At 43.1% G+C, this 13,481-nt stretch overlaps 1 protein-coding gene across 1 annotated transcript in view; it reads left to right on the top strand.

Annotated features, from left to right (window-relative positions):
• WASHC5 (WASH complex subunit 5) overlaps positions 1-13,481 on the top strand; it is a 129,062-nt gene that overhangs the window by 45,462 nt on the left and 70,119 nt on the right. The window contains 3 exon segments of the mRNA XM_030219053.1: positions 4,468-4,595; positions 5,633-5,762; positions 9,857-9,969. Of these exon segments, the coding sequence (XP_030074913.1) occupies positions 4,468-4,595; positions 5,633-5,762; positions 9,857-9,969 (371 nt within the window).

Genomic DNA, 13,481 nt, shown 5'->3' with positions numbered 1-13,481 from the left:
AAAGTTCATATATATCTACTACTAATCTGCTTTTCTGTCTTCCATCTTGGAGTTTGCGGATTGTTTGCTTTGCTGTTTCTTGGAACATTTTAATAGACAGCGCAGAGTATAAGCAAAGATGGAACATGTAGATAGGTAAGAGAGTAAGAGGAGTTAGAAATTAAGGTGACTAAAGAAAAAGTTGCACATGAGGTCAGAGAGATGGTTCAATGTTATCTCAGCTAGGGTAGGAGTGGATAAACATGTCCTGCTGCAGTATATGCAGCCCGTGTCACTCCTTGTGTGTGTGTGTGAGTGACACTAACAAGTTAGTTACTTCTTCCATTAAAGGCCTAGTTGAAGAGCCAAGCTTTCACCTGCTTCCTGAAGTAGAGATAATCTTGTGTTAAACAGAGCCTTTCAGGGAGTGAATTCCAGAGTGTGGGGGCTACTCCGGAGAAGGCTCGCTTGCGGGTATCACATCGTCTTTGGAGAGGGTACGGTCGGGTACTCAGGGCCATTTCCTTTAAGGGCCTTAAAGATCAGACACAGTTTTAAACTTAGCCCTGTATTGTACTGGTAGCCAGTGAAGTTTTTGCAAAAATGGTGCGATTTATGCCATGTCGCTTGCAACCTTCTATTAGTCTTGCTGCAGCATTCTGAATCAGTTGGAGCTGGTGCAGGCCCTTTGTAGACGTACATGTACAAAGTTCCATAGTGGAGTGGAGGAGTGGCCTAGTGGTTAGAGCACCAGTCTTGACATCCCAAAGTGAGTGGTTCAAATCCCTCTGCTGCTCCTTGTGTCCCTGGGCAAATCACTTAACCCTCCATTGCCTCAGGTACAAAATTAGGGGTCCTTTTACTAAGGTGCACTGAAAAATGACCTGCGGAAGTGTAGACGTGTGTTTTGGGCACGCGCAGAATTTTTTTTTTTAGCGCACCTACAAAAAAAAAAAGCTTTTTTTTTTTTGCCGAAAATGGACATGTGAAAAAATGAAAATTGCCGTGCTTCCATTTTGGGTCTGAGACCTTACCTAGTGGTAAGGTCTACACGTGGTAACCGGGCGGTAATGGTCTACACGCATCAAATTCCTCTTGACGCGCGTAGCTGCCGGGCGTCAGAAAATAAAAAATATTTTTCAGATGCGCGTAGCGGATGTGCATCAAAATTGAAATTACTACAAGGGCTGGGCAGTAGGTCCAATTGGACGCACATAGGCGCCTACGCAGCTTAATAAAAGGGCCCCTTAAATTGTGAGCCCTCCAGGGACAGGAAATACCCGGTGTACCTGAATGTAACTCACCTTGAGCTACTACTGAAAAAGGTGTGAGCAAAATCTGAATAAATAAATATCTTCATTCCGTGGTCATTACAAGTCTCTCCACCAGAGTGTTTCCACCAGTCTGGAAACTTTCTGTTATTTATCCCCATCTCTAAGGTACTGTCTCAGATCCTAACAATTATCACACCATTTCTCAACTTCCATTTATCTCACAGCTCACTGAAAAAATCATGACTTCACAACTTACCTTCTTTTCTAGACAAAACAAACTTGTGTTCACCCCTGCCAAACCGGATGTTGTGATAATTTCTCCACTGAACACACTATGCTAGCCCTCACACATTTTGTCCACCATACTCTTGATGGCAGTAGAGAGGTTCTTCTTATTTCTCTTGATCTTGGTGCAGCGTTTGATTTAGTTGACGACGACTTCCTTCTTTCCCACCTTAAGGAGATTGGAATAGCAGGACCCCTCTCCTTTGATTTCAGTATCTCTAAGGTAGAATGTTCAAAATATTCTAGTCTGATGTTTGCTCATCCCCGTACCACCTTCTATGCGGAATCCCACAGGGTTCTACACTAGGGCCCATTCTCTTTAACATTTGCCTCTCACCATTAGCCCTTTTACCATGAACATCACCTTTTTTTATCTAAGCTGACAATGCACAGCTTTTGTTTCCTCTTGATAGCACTGATTCATCTGTGATTTCTGATATTTCACATAAATTAACCCTGATTGCTAAGTGGTTCTCTTCTCACCATTTGAAACTGAATCTATCCAAAACTGCCATATTTTTCCCCTTTAATGATCTCTTCCTGTCTCTCTTCTGTTCCCTCCATTTCAGGGGTACTTATACCCATTAAAGATGAAATTAAAATCCTATGAGTCATTGACAGCCGTCTCACCTTCAAAACTCACATCTCTGCTATTAAGAAATTATTTTTTGTGCTTCATCAAATCCATCTAGTAAGATCTCTTTTATAAATCTTCTCTCCGCCTTCTTATTCATTCTTTTGTAATATCATGCTTTGACTTAATTACACAGGTTACAACTGGTTCAAAATACAGCTGTGAAATTAATATATGGTGCAAAAATGTCCCCTCTTCCAGTCAGAACACTGGTTACCCATGCAATACTGAATTCCCTTTAAGATTATTGTAACTGCCTTTCAAGTTCTTCAAACTGGTCTCTCACTTCTTTTATTCAAACACTGTATTTATTTGTTGCATTTGTACCCCACATTTTCCCACCTATTTGCAGGCTCAATGTGGCTTACGTAGTACCGTCAAAGGCGTTTGCCCAGTCAGTGGATAACAAATACAAAATTGTATATTGATCGTATGAGGTATAAGTGGAGGGTCAGAATGGATGAAGATTGCATGATGTCCTGTTCAATCATAGTCGTGCTGTATTGGTAGGTGAAGAGGGTTACATGGGGTCTTATTCTTCAGCCCGTACTTTACATTCTTCCCAACATCATCATCTAGTGGTACATTCATTCCTCCAGGTATGTTCACATTTTGCAAGAACCACATCATTCTCAGTTCCACCCACCCTAGGGAATGATATACCTCTTCACTCACAAACTGAATTTTCACTCTTAAAATTTAAAGCCAGGCTTAAGGCCCGCTTTTTCTCTAAAGCATTTGCTTCTGGTCCTGGATGATCATAATCAGGCTTATTTTCGAAAGAGAAGGGTGCCCATCTTTCAACACAAATCGGGAAATGGGTGTCCTTCTCCCAGGGTTGCCCAAATCGGCATAATCGAAAGCCAATTTTGGGCGTCCTTAACTGCTTTCCGTCGCGGGGATGACCAAAGTTCCTGGGGGCGTGTCGGAAGCATAGCGAAGGCGGAACTGGGGCGTGCTTAACACATGGGCGTCCTCGGCTGGTAATGGAAAAAAGAAGGACGTCCCTGACAAGAACTTGGGCGACTTGGTCCATTTTTTTCTTGTGACCAAGCCTCAAAAAGGAGCCCAAACTGATCAGATGACCACCAGAGGGAATTGGGGATGACCTCCCCTTACTCCCCCAGTGGTCACTAACCCCCTCCCACCCTAAAAAAAAAAAAACTTTAAAAATATGTTTTGCCAGCCTCTATGCCAGCCTCAAATGTCATACCCAGCTCCCTGACAGCAGTATGCAGGTCCCTAGAGCAGTTTTAGTGGGTGCAGTGCACTTCAGGCAAGCGGACCCAGGCCCATCCCCCCCTACGTGTTACACTTGTGGTGGTAAATGTGAGCCCTTTAAAACCCACCACAAACCCACTGTGCCCACATTTAGGTGCCCCCCTTCACCTCTTAGGGCTATGGTAGAGTTGTACAGTTGTGGGGAGTGGGTTTTGGGGGGGCTCAGTGCCTAAGGTAAGGGAGCTATGCACCTGGGAGCAATTTCTGAAGTCCACTGCAGTGCCCCCTATAGTGCCTGGTTGGTGTCCTGGCATGTCAGGGGGACCAGTGCAGTACGAATGCTGGCTCCTCCCATGACCAAAGGACTTGGATTTGGTCGTTTCTGAGATGGGCCAAAAACCGTGGACGACCATCTCTAAGGTCAACTTAAATGTTGAGTTTTGGGCGTCCCCGACCGAATTAACGAAAGATGGACGCCCATCTTGTTTCAATAATACAGGTTTCCCCGCCCCTTCGCCGTGATATCCTGCGAGGACGTCCTCAGGAAAACTTGGGCGCCCCGTTCAATTATACCCCTCCACGTCACCTTTCTCTCTTTGCCACCTAAGTTTTGTAAGAATAAAAGTTGAACTGGCAGGGGTAAAGAGGTTTATTTAGTTTCTGTGTTGTTTCATTTTCTATATGGAATAATTGTAGACCATGGTATTGGATTGTAGTATTGTGTTTGTGGAATAAAAATAGTAATCATCTGTGACTGCTGCTGTTTACTTCCCCTTCCTTTCATGCTCTTTCCATGTAGTTGCTAACCTTCTCAACTCAGTATTGACTCTCCCTTCTCTAAGTGTTCTCCCCCACAAATATCTGCTTCTCTTCTTCCCCCACTTCTCAGACATCAGCCTCTCTTCTCTGTCCTTCTACCACTCAATGGGCACTGACCTTGGTTCTCTTCTGTGGCATTGTACTGAGAAAGGAAAGCGCCTTCATTCCTTGGCTGCCCATAGATTCTCTCTTTCTGTGTCACTGCCAGAGGATGTGGACAGATGGTGCTTATTTTTATTCTTTTGCTCTTCACAGTGTATGACGCAAACAACAAGCGACTACGCCAAGTCAAGGACCAGGTCCTGACAGATTCTAAGTACAAGTCCAAGTTTCTGTTCCAACTTCTGCTAGACACAGCCCAGTTTGAGTTCCTGCTGAAGGAGGTAACATGCCAACTTACTTACCTGTGCTTTCTCTTGGTTGCCTGGCTATGTTCCTTATGCTTTAGTGCTCAGGTACTGTAGGGTATAAGATGATAGTGTGATCGTCATCTTCTTCCAACAGCCCTCTTCTCTTTCATCAGATCTTGAATGAATCTGTTCATAAAGATGATTAATAAATCCCAATGAATAAATAAATGTCCCCTTTCCATTCCTGCTTTCCTGATAAATCCCATGCAAGCTCCCATCCTGCTGAACCCCTCATGTCCTCCAGAAATAGGCCAGGTCAGGAGGAGGTTTCCCGGTGTCCTGCATTCCTCAGAGTGCTGCAACCCTACATTCTCCCAGTATGTAGCATTGTTGTGAGAGTAACACCGGTAATATATGCAGCCAGTGCCGTTGTTAGAGCAGCACTGGACACCGGGAGAATGGTAAGCCTGTGGGCTTGTGGGGGATAGGTGCAGGAGATTTTATTTTAAATATTAGGAAGGGGGAATCACTCTGGAACATTTTAATGTATTATTGGAGGAGTAAGAGGGAGACAAGGTTCTACAGGGAGGTTCTAGCAGTCCTCTTAGAGCATTTCTTTGCAAGCAGAGAGAGGTCTGATCTAACTAGGCAAATTTAGGTTTGCTTTCACAGCTCATAAATTAGTTTGACCATATTTAAGCAATTGGTGCTGAATATTGAGCTAAGCAGACAAATTTCAGATCAAACCTTCAGCCTATATCTGACCCAGCCTCCTTTTTATTTATTTATTTTTTGGGGGGGTTAAATCTTCTGACCCAGCCTCCTTTTTATTTTTTTTTCGGGGGGGGGGGGGTTAATGTGTTGTTCAGAGGTAGTGATTTTCAGTTAGCAGCATATGTGCTTTTAACTTAATAAAATACTGTTATTATTAATCTGTTTACTGATGATGTACAAAATAGAAATGTTCCTAATACTGACCTTTTTAGCGTATAGCCTCATCCAGTTTAAACAGTGTGTAATGATCTAGAAATGCATTATCTGAAGACTGGCATTCCTGCCATTTAAAACAGATGTTCAGGCAGATGCTATCTGAAAAGCAAGCCAAGTGGGAAAACTATAAGAAGGAAGGCTCTGAGAGAATGATGGAACTCGCTGACGTCTTTTCAGGGGTCAAACCTCTGACAAGAGTAGAGAAAAATGGTAAGTAGAAAACACTTGCTTCAACTCCTGTTCTGCTAGCACGGTCTTCCTGAATTTAATGTAAATCTTTATATATGGTGAGAAGATCAACCACGTGAAGTGAAGGAACATCAGTTCCTATGACCATAGTAGGAGAAGCCACAAAGAGTAGAGTAGAAGGGTTGACACTTCCAAAAACACAAGGTGTGTATTTTCTTGAACGAACTCTGCATGGCTCGATTCTTATGTGCAAAACTAACCTGTGTTACAGGAACGCTGGCTAAAAAGTCTCCAAAAACGAGAAAAGTACAAATAAACATAGCAGATTGATGAGGCAAGATTTCCCTTCACTAAATCCATGTTGGCTTTGTTTCATTAATCCATGCTTGTGAATATGCTCTGTAATTTTGTTCTATATAATAGTCTCTACCATTTTGCCCAGCACTGTTGTCAGGCTCACATGTAAAGTCGGTTTTACCTGCAAAAAAGGATTTTTATCAATCTTTACAATTGCATATATGCACTCTATGCATAGACATTCCCATGGTCTCTGGGCATGTACATAACGCTGCTTCTGTTCTGCCTAGATGGAAGTTCAACCGTAGAATGTATTAAAAACACCTGGCTCCTAAATGTGCCTAAATTTTATGCTCAAAATATTCACTATTAAATTTAGGGGCATAAAATGTAGGTGGATATAGGGGCGGATTTTTTATGGGAGAAAATTGTTATGAGCTTAGCATGGATTTTCAGCACTAGGCTCATATATCTAGACAAATGAATGGTAGGCCTAAATTTATAAGCATAAGGGTCGATATTCAAAGTGATTTAACTAGCCAGAAATTGTTGCTAACTGATTAAATCACTGCTTTGGGGCTGTCTGCTGATATTCAGCTAAAGTCAAAGCCGGCTATTTTATGGACAGGCTGAGGCAGAGTCTGCATTTGTTCAGTTACGTGGTGATATTCAGCACTTAACCACCTAAGTTTTTAGTGGTTAAATTAGGACTGTCTTTTATGTGGTCTGTCTTTATGCGGTGTTATTTATGCAGTTAAGTGCTAAATATCGCACTTAGGGGGTGTCACAAAACGCCTAGTTACCCCACAGGCACTTAGAGGGTCTGTCCCCAGCACAGCTCAGGTCCACCTGCATCTGCTGCTTGTGCTCTACACTAGCACCCTCCTCCCACTGACTGGGTCACAACTGCCTCTGGGTCAGTCTCCCGCTCGCCAGTTATCCCCAGTGATTTCTAGATTACTGGAGCCACACTCCCAGTGGTCCCACAGTTCCCAGAAAGCACTCACAGACCCAACACACAAACCACCAGTCCAGACAGGCAGAGGCAATAAAACAATTATTTATTGTCTTAAAAATTGAACAAGGAACAAAAAATGTACAATCAGCAAACGGTAACAGGTAACTGAAATATGGATCAATCATAAAACTAAACATTTGCTTACTTCCTAGAAAGTACCTGGGGAAATCAAGGCATGTATCTGTTCACAGAGCTTCAGGAAAGAGATCTCGATCTCTCTTCTGGGCTGAAACTGAAGCAACAGCCAGCACCTGCTGGGTAATTCAAACTCCAGGCCAATCAGAGCCCAGAACAGTCAAGTTTCAAATAAAAACTGGTTACATCACTACAGGCACTTCCTATTATCTGTGTGCCAACTAAAAGAAAGAGAAGTTAGTCCTCTGTAACAGCTTTAAGCATAAACATGCACCATCTACTATAAATCTACTACTACTATAAATCACTTCTGTAGCGCTACTAGTCATACGCAGCGCTTTACAATTGAAAATGAAGAAGACAGTCCCTGCTTAAAGAGCTTACAATCTAAATCAGGACAAACAGACAGGACCAAAAAGGAGAAGGGAAGGACAGACAGAAGGACACATAAGGATAAGATAAATACAGTTCAGTCATATTTAAGACAGGAAAATATCCAATACATTTTACAGGCTTAAAACACACTGTTTCTTCAGGGGGTCTTTTACAAAGGCGTGATAGCATTTTTAGCACTCGCTAAACACTAAAGACGCCCATAGGGACGCCATATGGGCATCTGTAGCGTTTAGCGCACCCTAAAAACGCTAGCACACCTTTGTAAAAGGACCCCTTAACCACATAAGAGATAACCAGCCACACAAACCCACATTTTTAGTGCGGGTGCCCAGAGACAGCCTGGCATTGAATATCCTGGAATAACACCAGCAGCCACTAAAAAAAATACTGTCACAATCGGCTAAATATTGACCCCATAACAGCTCCTAAATTAAGATGAATTTTCAGGTGAAAACTTAGGCTCTTGAATATAGGTCACAAATTCAGGAGCCTAACTTAGGAGCATAAATTTAGGAGCTCAGTATTTTTTGAATATTAGGTTCATTGCCTTTACTCAACATGTGCCCCAATTATTCAAATTTAAAAAAAAAGCTGAACTGTTATATATGTACCCTACTTAAATGTGGGAGCATAACTTTACAGTGGTCACCTTAATTTGGAGCCTTAAAGTTATGCTTATAAATTTAAGCCTAGTGCTGAAAATCTGTGCTAAGCTCATAACAGTTTTCTCCCACAAAAAATCTGCCCCTATTTCCACCTACATTTTATGCTCCTAAACTTAATAGTGAAAATTTTGAGCATAAAATTTAGGCACATTTAGGAGGCCCAGTGTTTTTAATACATTCCATTCTCAACTACATCCTGGACCTCTAACCAACCATAAACATTCATCACAACCAGTTGTTTTATAATATTTTTTATGAACCTCTGTAGCGTCACACGGGGTCAATTTACAGCACCCTCTGTGATTTACACGCTCGCTTTGTCATCGGTTCTTTATTAAATCTCTTAAAGTAATTTTAATATATACTCCAATAATCAATCTTAATAAAAGTTGAAATTTCACTCATCTTAATAATGTTGGCTCAGGAGGGTTCTCGTCCGACACAGAATGTGTTTTGCCTTAGGCTTTATCAAGCATATCTTCCTAGGAGAAAGGTTGCTCAAAACTCAATAAATGGTTACACAGTGTTTCTCATGCAGTTCAAATTAATGTATTAATAATCATCCATACCTCTCGGCACCTGCGACTCTGACCCTATATCTTCACTGAGGCAAGATAAAACCTGAGGCGAAACACGTGTCTTGTCGGATAAGAACCCCCACCACCACCACCACCAGTCAACACTATTAATATGAGTAAAATTTAAACTTTTATTAAGATTGATTATTGTGGGAGTGTATATTAAAATTACTTTAAGAGATTTAATAAAGAACCAATAATGAAGTGAGCATGTAAATCACAAAAGGTACGTTGACCCAGTGTGATGCTACTGAGGTTCATAAAAAAAATATTATAAAACAATTGGTTGTGGTGAATGTTGGTTACAGATCCAGAATTTTTAGTGGTGTTAATAGTTTTTGGAGCCAGTTTGAAAGAGTTTATAAATTTAAGACTGCCATTCCATATCATCATGCTGATCAATCCATAGACTGGTGGGTTGTGTCCATCTACCAGCAGGTGGAGATAGAGAGCAATCCTTTTGCCTCCCTATATGTGGTCATGTGCTGCCGGAAACTCCTCAGTATGTTCTCTATCTCAGCAGGTGGTGGTCACACACAGCAGCAGCTCTGGCTAGGTCTCCAAGCCTAATTTTTAGGTTTTGTTGAGTACCTGGGGTTGAGGGCTCTTCTTGAGCAAGTGCAAACCTGGTGGCGCCAGGTCCCTCCTTTTCTCCCCCCTCCCGCTGGCTCCGTTGAAAAAAAAAAAATTGGGGGGCGTCCTTAAGGGCGTTTATTTCGACGTTTATTTAAACGTTTATTGCAGCTACTCACTGGGACACCTAGATTTATGAGTATAGTGCTAAGCTCCTAACTTCTTTTCTCTCCCCTAAATTCTGTCCTTGCTGCCACCTACTTTTTATGGTTCTAAATTTAGGAGTTCAGTGAAAAAGTTAGGCACTCATTCCTACAGACCAACTTAAGCTCATAACTCTCAAAGTTAGGAGCATAAATCCTTTGAATATTGTGCCACACATTTTTAACCCGCTTTAGACCCCTGAATTATGTTAGTCTGTTGGACATACCTTTCCTTGCTTTTGTTGTCTAGAAAACCTGCAGGCCTGGTTCAGAGAGATTTCCAAGCAGATAACATCTCTAAATTATGACGATTCCACAGCAGCAGGCAGGAAAACAGTTCAGCTCATACAAGCACTAGAAGAGGTAAGAGAAATGGAAGGGGTAACATTAACACCTGGGTGAGTTACAGCACATGGCTTTAACAGTGTATGAGCTCTGATTGTTAAACTCATTTGCCATTGTCATGTGTTTCTAGCCTGGTTTCAGACAGATTGGCATTTTGCTTTTACCATTCCGGAGCTTAAAGGGCAGTGAGAGGAGCAAATAATTTTGAACCTATATAAGCCATAGTTAATTTTCCAAGAGAAACTGAATGTGTATCTCATAAAAAGACTCAACCACTCAGTGGATGGTGACCCTCACACCACACACTGAGCCTGAGAATCCCACCACGCTGCCACAAAGAAGCAAGGCGCTCGCTCACTCTCTTATTCCAGGCTGAAACTGGGGGGGTGGGGGGGAGCCAGTAAAGTCCAAAAAAAAAAAAAAAAGAGCTCCTGGGCCAATCAGAGCCCAGAACAGTCAAGTTAAAAAAAAAAAAAACTTGTTACATCTCTACAGGCTTTTCCTTTATTCAGGAGGTGGTCAGGCAGCTGAAGGCGTGTCGTAAATTCCTGTCCAGGGGTACTTATGACAATTTTGATGTTGGATCCACATCTGCTGCTCAAGGTATAGTGATATGCAGACTCTCATGGCTGCGTGCCTCTGACCTGGACAATCGGACCCAGCAGCGGCTTGCGGATGTCCCTTGCCGGGGGGGGGGGGGGGGTAATATTTTGGCGAGAAGGTCGCGCAGGTGGTAGAACAGCTCCACCAGCGGGAAATCGCCCTTGACAAACTCTCCCACCGGGCGCCTTCAGCATCTACCTCAACAGGTAGCCGTCTTTTCTGGAGAATGCTCACCGCACCCCAGTACGAGTCGTCGGCCATGTACACCCTCAGCCTCAGGTTGTAATGCTCTGGGATAATGTAGTCCAGTAGCCAGAAGTTTTTCCAGTCCCCCTGGTCATTAGTGCTCGGAGGGCAGGGGGGACTGTATTGGGGAGGAGTGCGGGAGGGTGCAGCGGTCGGCCCCAGGGTGGGTAAGGGTGCCGCGGACGGGCAGGGCTCAGGTCGGGTGAGCCCCACGCCCAGCCCCATCGCTAGCCCCACAGCGGCCACCGTGTCACAGATCAGAGCCACGTGCTTGCCCCGCATGCAGTAGCGCTTGGTCTTCCACCCGTCGTCGGGGTCCATCGCCAGCCTTTCCAGTCCTCTTTGCAAACTCTTCTCAGGATCTGAAGTACAAAAAGTAGCCGGAACCAAGTAAATTGCGATAAAAGGTATATCCCAGGCTTTTTAGAAGTTAGACGTAAACGCCGTAGATTTGTGTATCCGTTTCTTTCTGGAGTGTTTTGCCTCTCTCGTTCAGATGCACGGCTTGAAATTGCAGCCTGCCCGCTGCGGTGCGAGAGGAGAGTACTAGACTCTCAGCTGGCAAAAGAGGGTTGGCGATGTTCTCTTTGCTCCTTTATAAATGCCGCATCTTCATTCCTCCCCCTGCCTTTCGGTGCTGAGTTAAACATAAATTGGCGGTGCAGTGTTATCAGTAATGATCACATGCTAAGACTCCGTCAGCAACTTTGAGATGGAATGGACCACACAAAGAAAGGGGTAACAACTAAACTCTTCCATCATCTGCCTGTCCTTTATTACAGTGGCGTCTTTAGACAGAAATATTTGGGATGGCACCAGGGGTAAGCTAGGTATGGGTGTCAATTTCGCACATCATACCTTTCTCTCCCCCCACCCCCCACTCTTTTAAGTTTGCATGAAAATTGATAACGTCATTCAACAAATCCTTTTGTATGGGAGTGTTCTGTATTCTCTACAGGACTAGTCAGAATCTTTATATAAACCCTGAAGGTACTGTTCTATAATCACAAACTTCATGTTCCCCAACAATGGAGTTATCCTTCTTAGAACATGTCATACAGAAAATATTCAAATAGTGATTATCATCTCATGAACAGCACAAGCTCCTTCCACTCCTCTTTGTTTAAAGCAGACCAGTTTTAGTTTGTGTGGTGACTCTATAGGATGTGGAGACCACTAGTCCTGAGCATTTTTATGCAGAAACCCTGCAAAAAGACACTCAAAACCTATACAGGAAAAACTTACCAAACCATAACAGCCCTGACCCACCTGTGAAAAGACAGAACGCCAGTAACCCTGCTACTGGGAAACTGGAAAATGCTGGACTGTTACACAGTCCTGCAAAGACACTACATTTTAGCAGAATCCTTCACCCTCTTTCCTTCCCATTCCAAGTGCAATATGTCCCCCTTCCCTCTTCCCTTCTATCCATATGCAGCATGTCCCCGTCTCCCTTCCCTTTTATTTGTGTGCAGCATGTTCCCCTCTCCCATCCATATGCAGCATGTCCCCTCCTCTCCCCTTCTATCCATGTGCAGCTTGTCCGCTCTCCTCTCCCTTCATGCAAGTGCAGCTTCTTCCCCTCCCCTGAGGGTCTGTCATCACCTCACCTCTCTGTCATCCCTTCATCCTCATAGGCCCTAAATGAGTTTATTTTGTTGGGCAGACTGGATGGACCGAACAGGTCTTTATCTGCTGTCATTTACTATGAGGCATATTTTCAAAGCACTTAGCCTTCCAAAGTTCCATAGGTCTCTATGGAACTTTGGAAGGCTAAGTGCTTTGAAAATATGCCTCTATGTGTGCTAACTAAAAGAAAGCGAGGTCAGTCTTCTGTAACAGCTTTAAGCATAAAAATGCACCACTTGCTGGCCAAACTAGAGAAATACACTTCTGAATAGGCAGTTTACTGGCTTAAAACACACTGTTCTGTCAAAAGCAGGAACTTTAAAGATTTTAAGTAGTTAATGATAGTGGGGATGGGACGACTTTCCTATGAAGAGAGGCTGAGAAGGCTAGGGCTTTTTAGCTTGGAGAAGAGACGACCGAGGGGAGATATGATAGAAGTGTATAAAATAATGAGTGGAATGGATCGGGTGGATGTGAAGCGACTGTTCACGCTATCCAAAAATACTAGGACTAGAGGGCATGAGTTGAAGCTACAGTGTGGTAAATTTAAAACGAATCGGAGAAAATATTTCTTCACCCAACGTGTAATTAGACTCTGGAATTCGTTGCCGGAGAACGTGGTACGGGCGGTTAGCTTGACGGAGTTTAAAAAGGGGTTAGATAGATTCCTAAAGGACAAGTCCATAGACCGCTATTAAATGGACTTGGAAAAATTCCGCATTTTTAGGTATAACTTGTCTGGAATGTTTTTACGTTTGGGGAGCGTGCCAGGTGCCCTTGACCTGGATTGGCCACTGTCGGTGACAGGATGCTGGGCTAGATGGACCTTTGGTCTTTCCCAGTATGGCACTACTTATGTACTTATTGTTTCACATGCCAGGCCATTTGCATTAAATTTAATGTGTGCTGTGTCTCTGTCTATATGCATTTGCTATAGTATATTTCTCAGCATGGAGTAGAGGGCATTTTTAAATTGATAGGGAAATGTCAATGTTCTTCCTTATCGAGAAATTAATGATTCAAATTCTTAATCCATATCATCTTTTTTATCA

The sequence above is a fragment of the Microcaecilia unicolor genome, chromosome 1, assembly GCF_901765095.1.
Source record: "Microcaecilia unicolor chromosome 1, aMicUni1.1, whole genome shotgun sequence".
Classification (NCBI taxonomy): domain Eukaryota; kingdom Metazoa; phylum Chordata; class Amphibia; order Gymnophiona; family Siphonopidae; genus Microcaecilia; species Microcaecilia unicolor.
The sequence above is the reverse complement of the archived record's forward strand: the minus strand, read 5'-3'. Positions and strand labels throughout refer to the sequence as shown.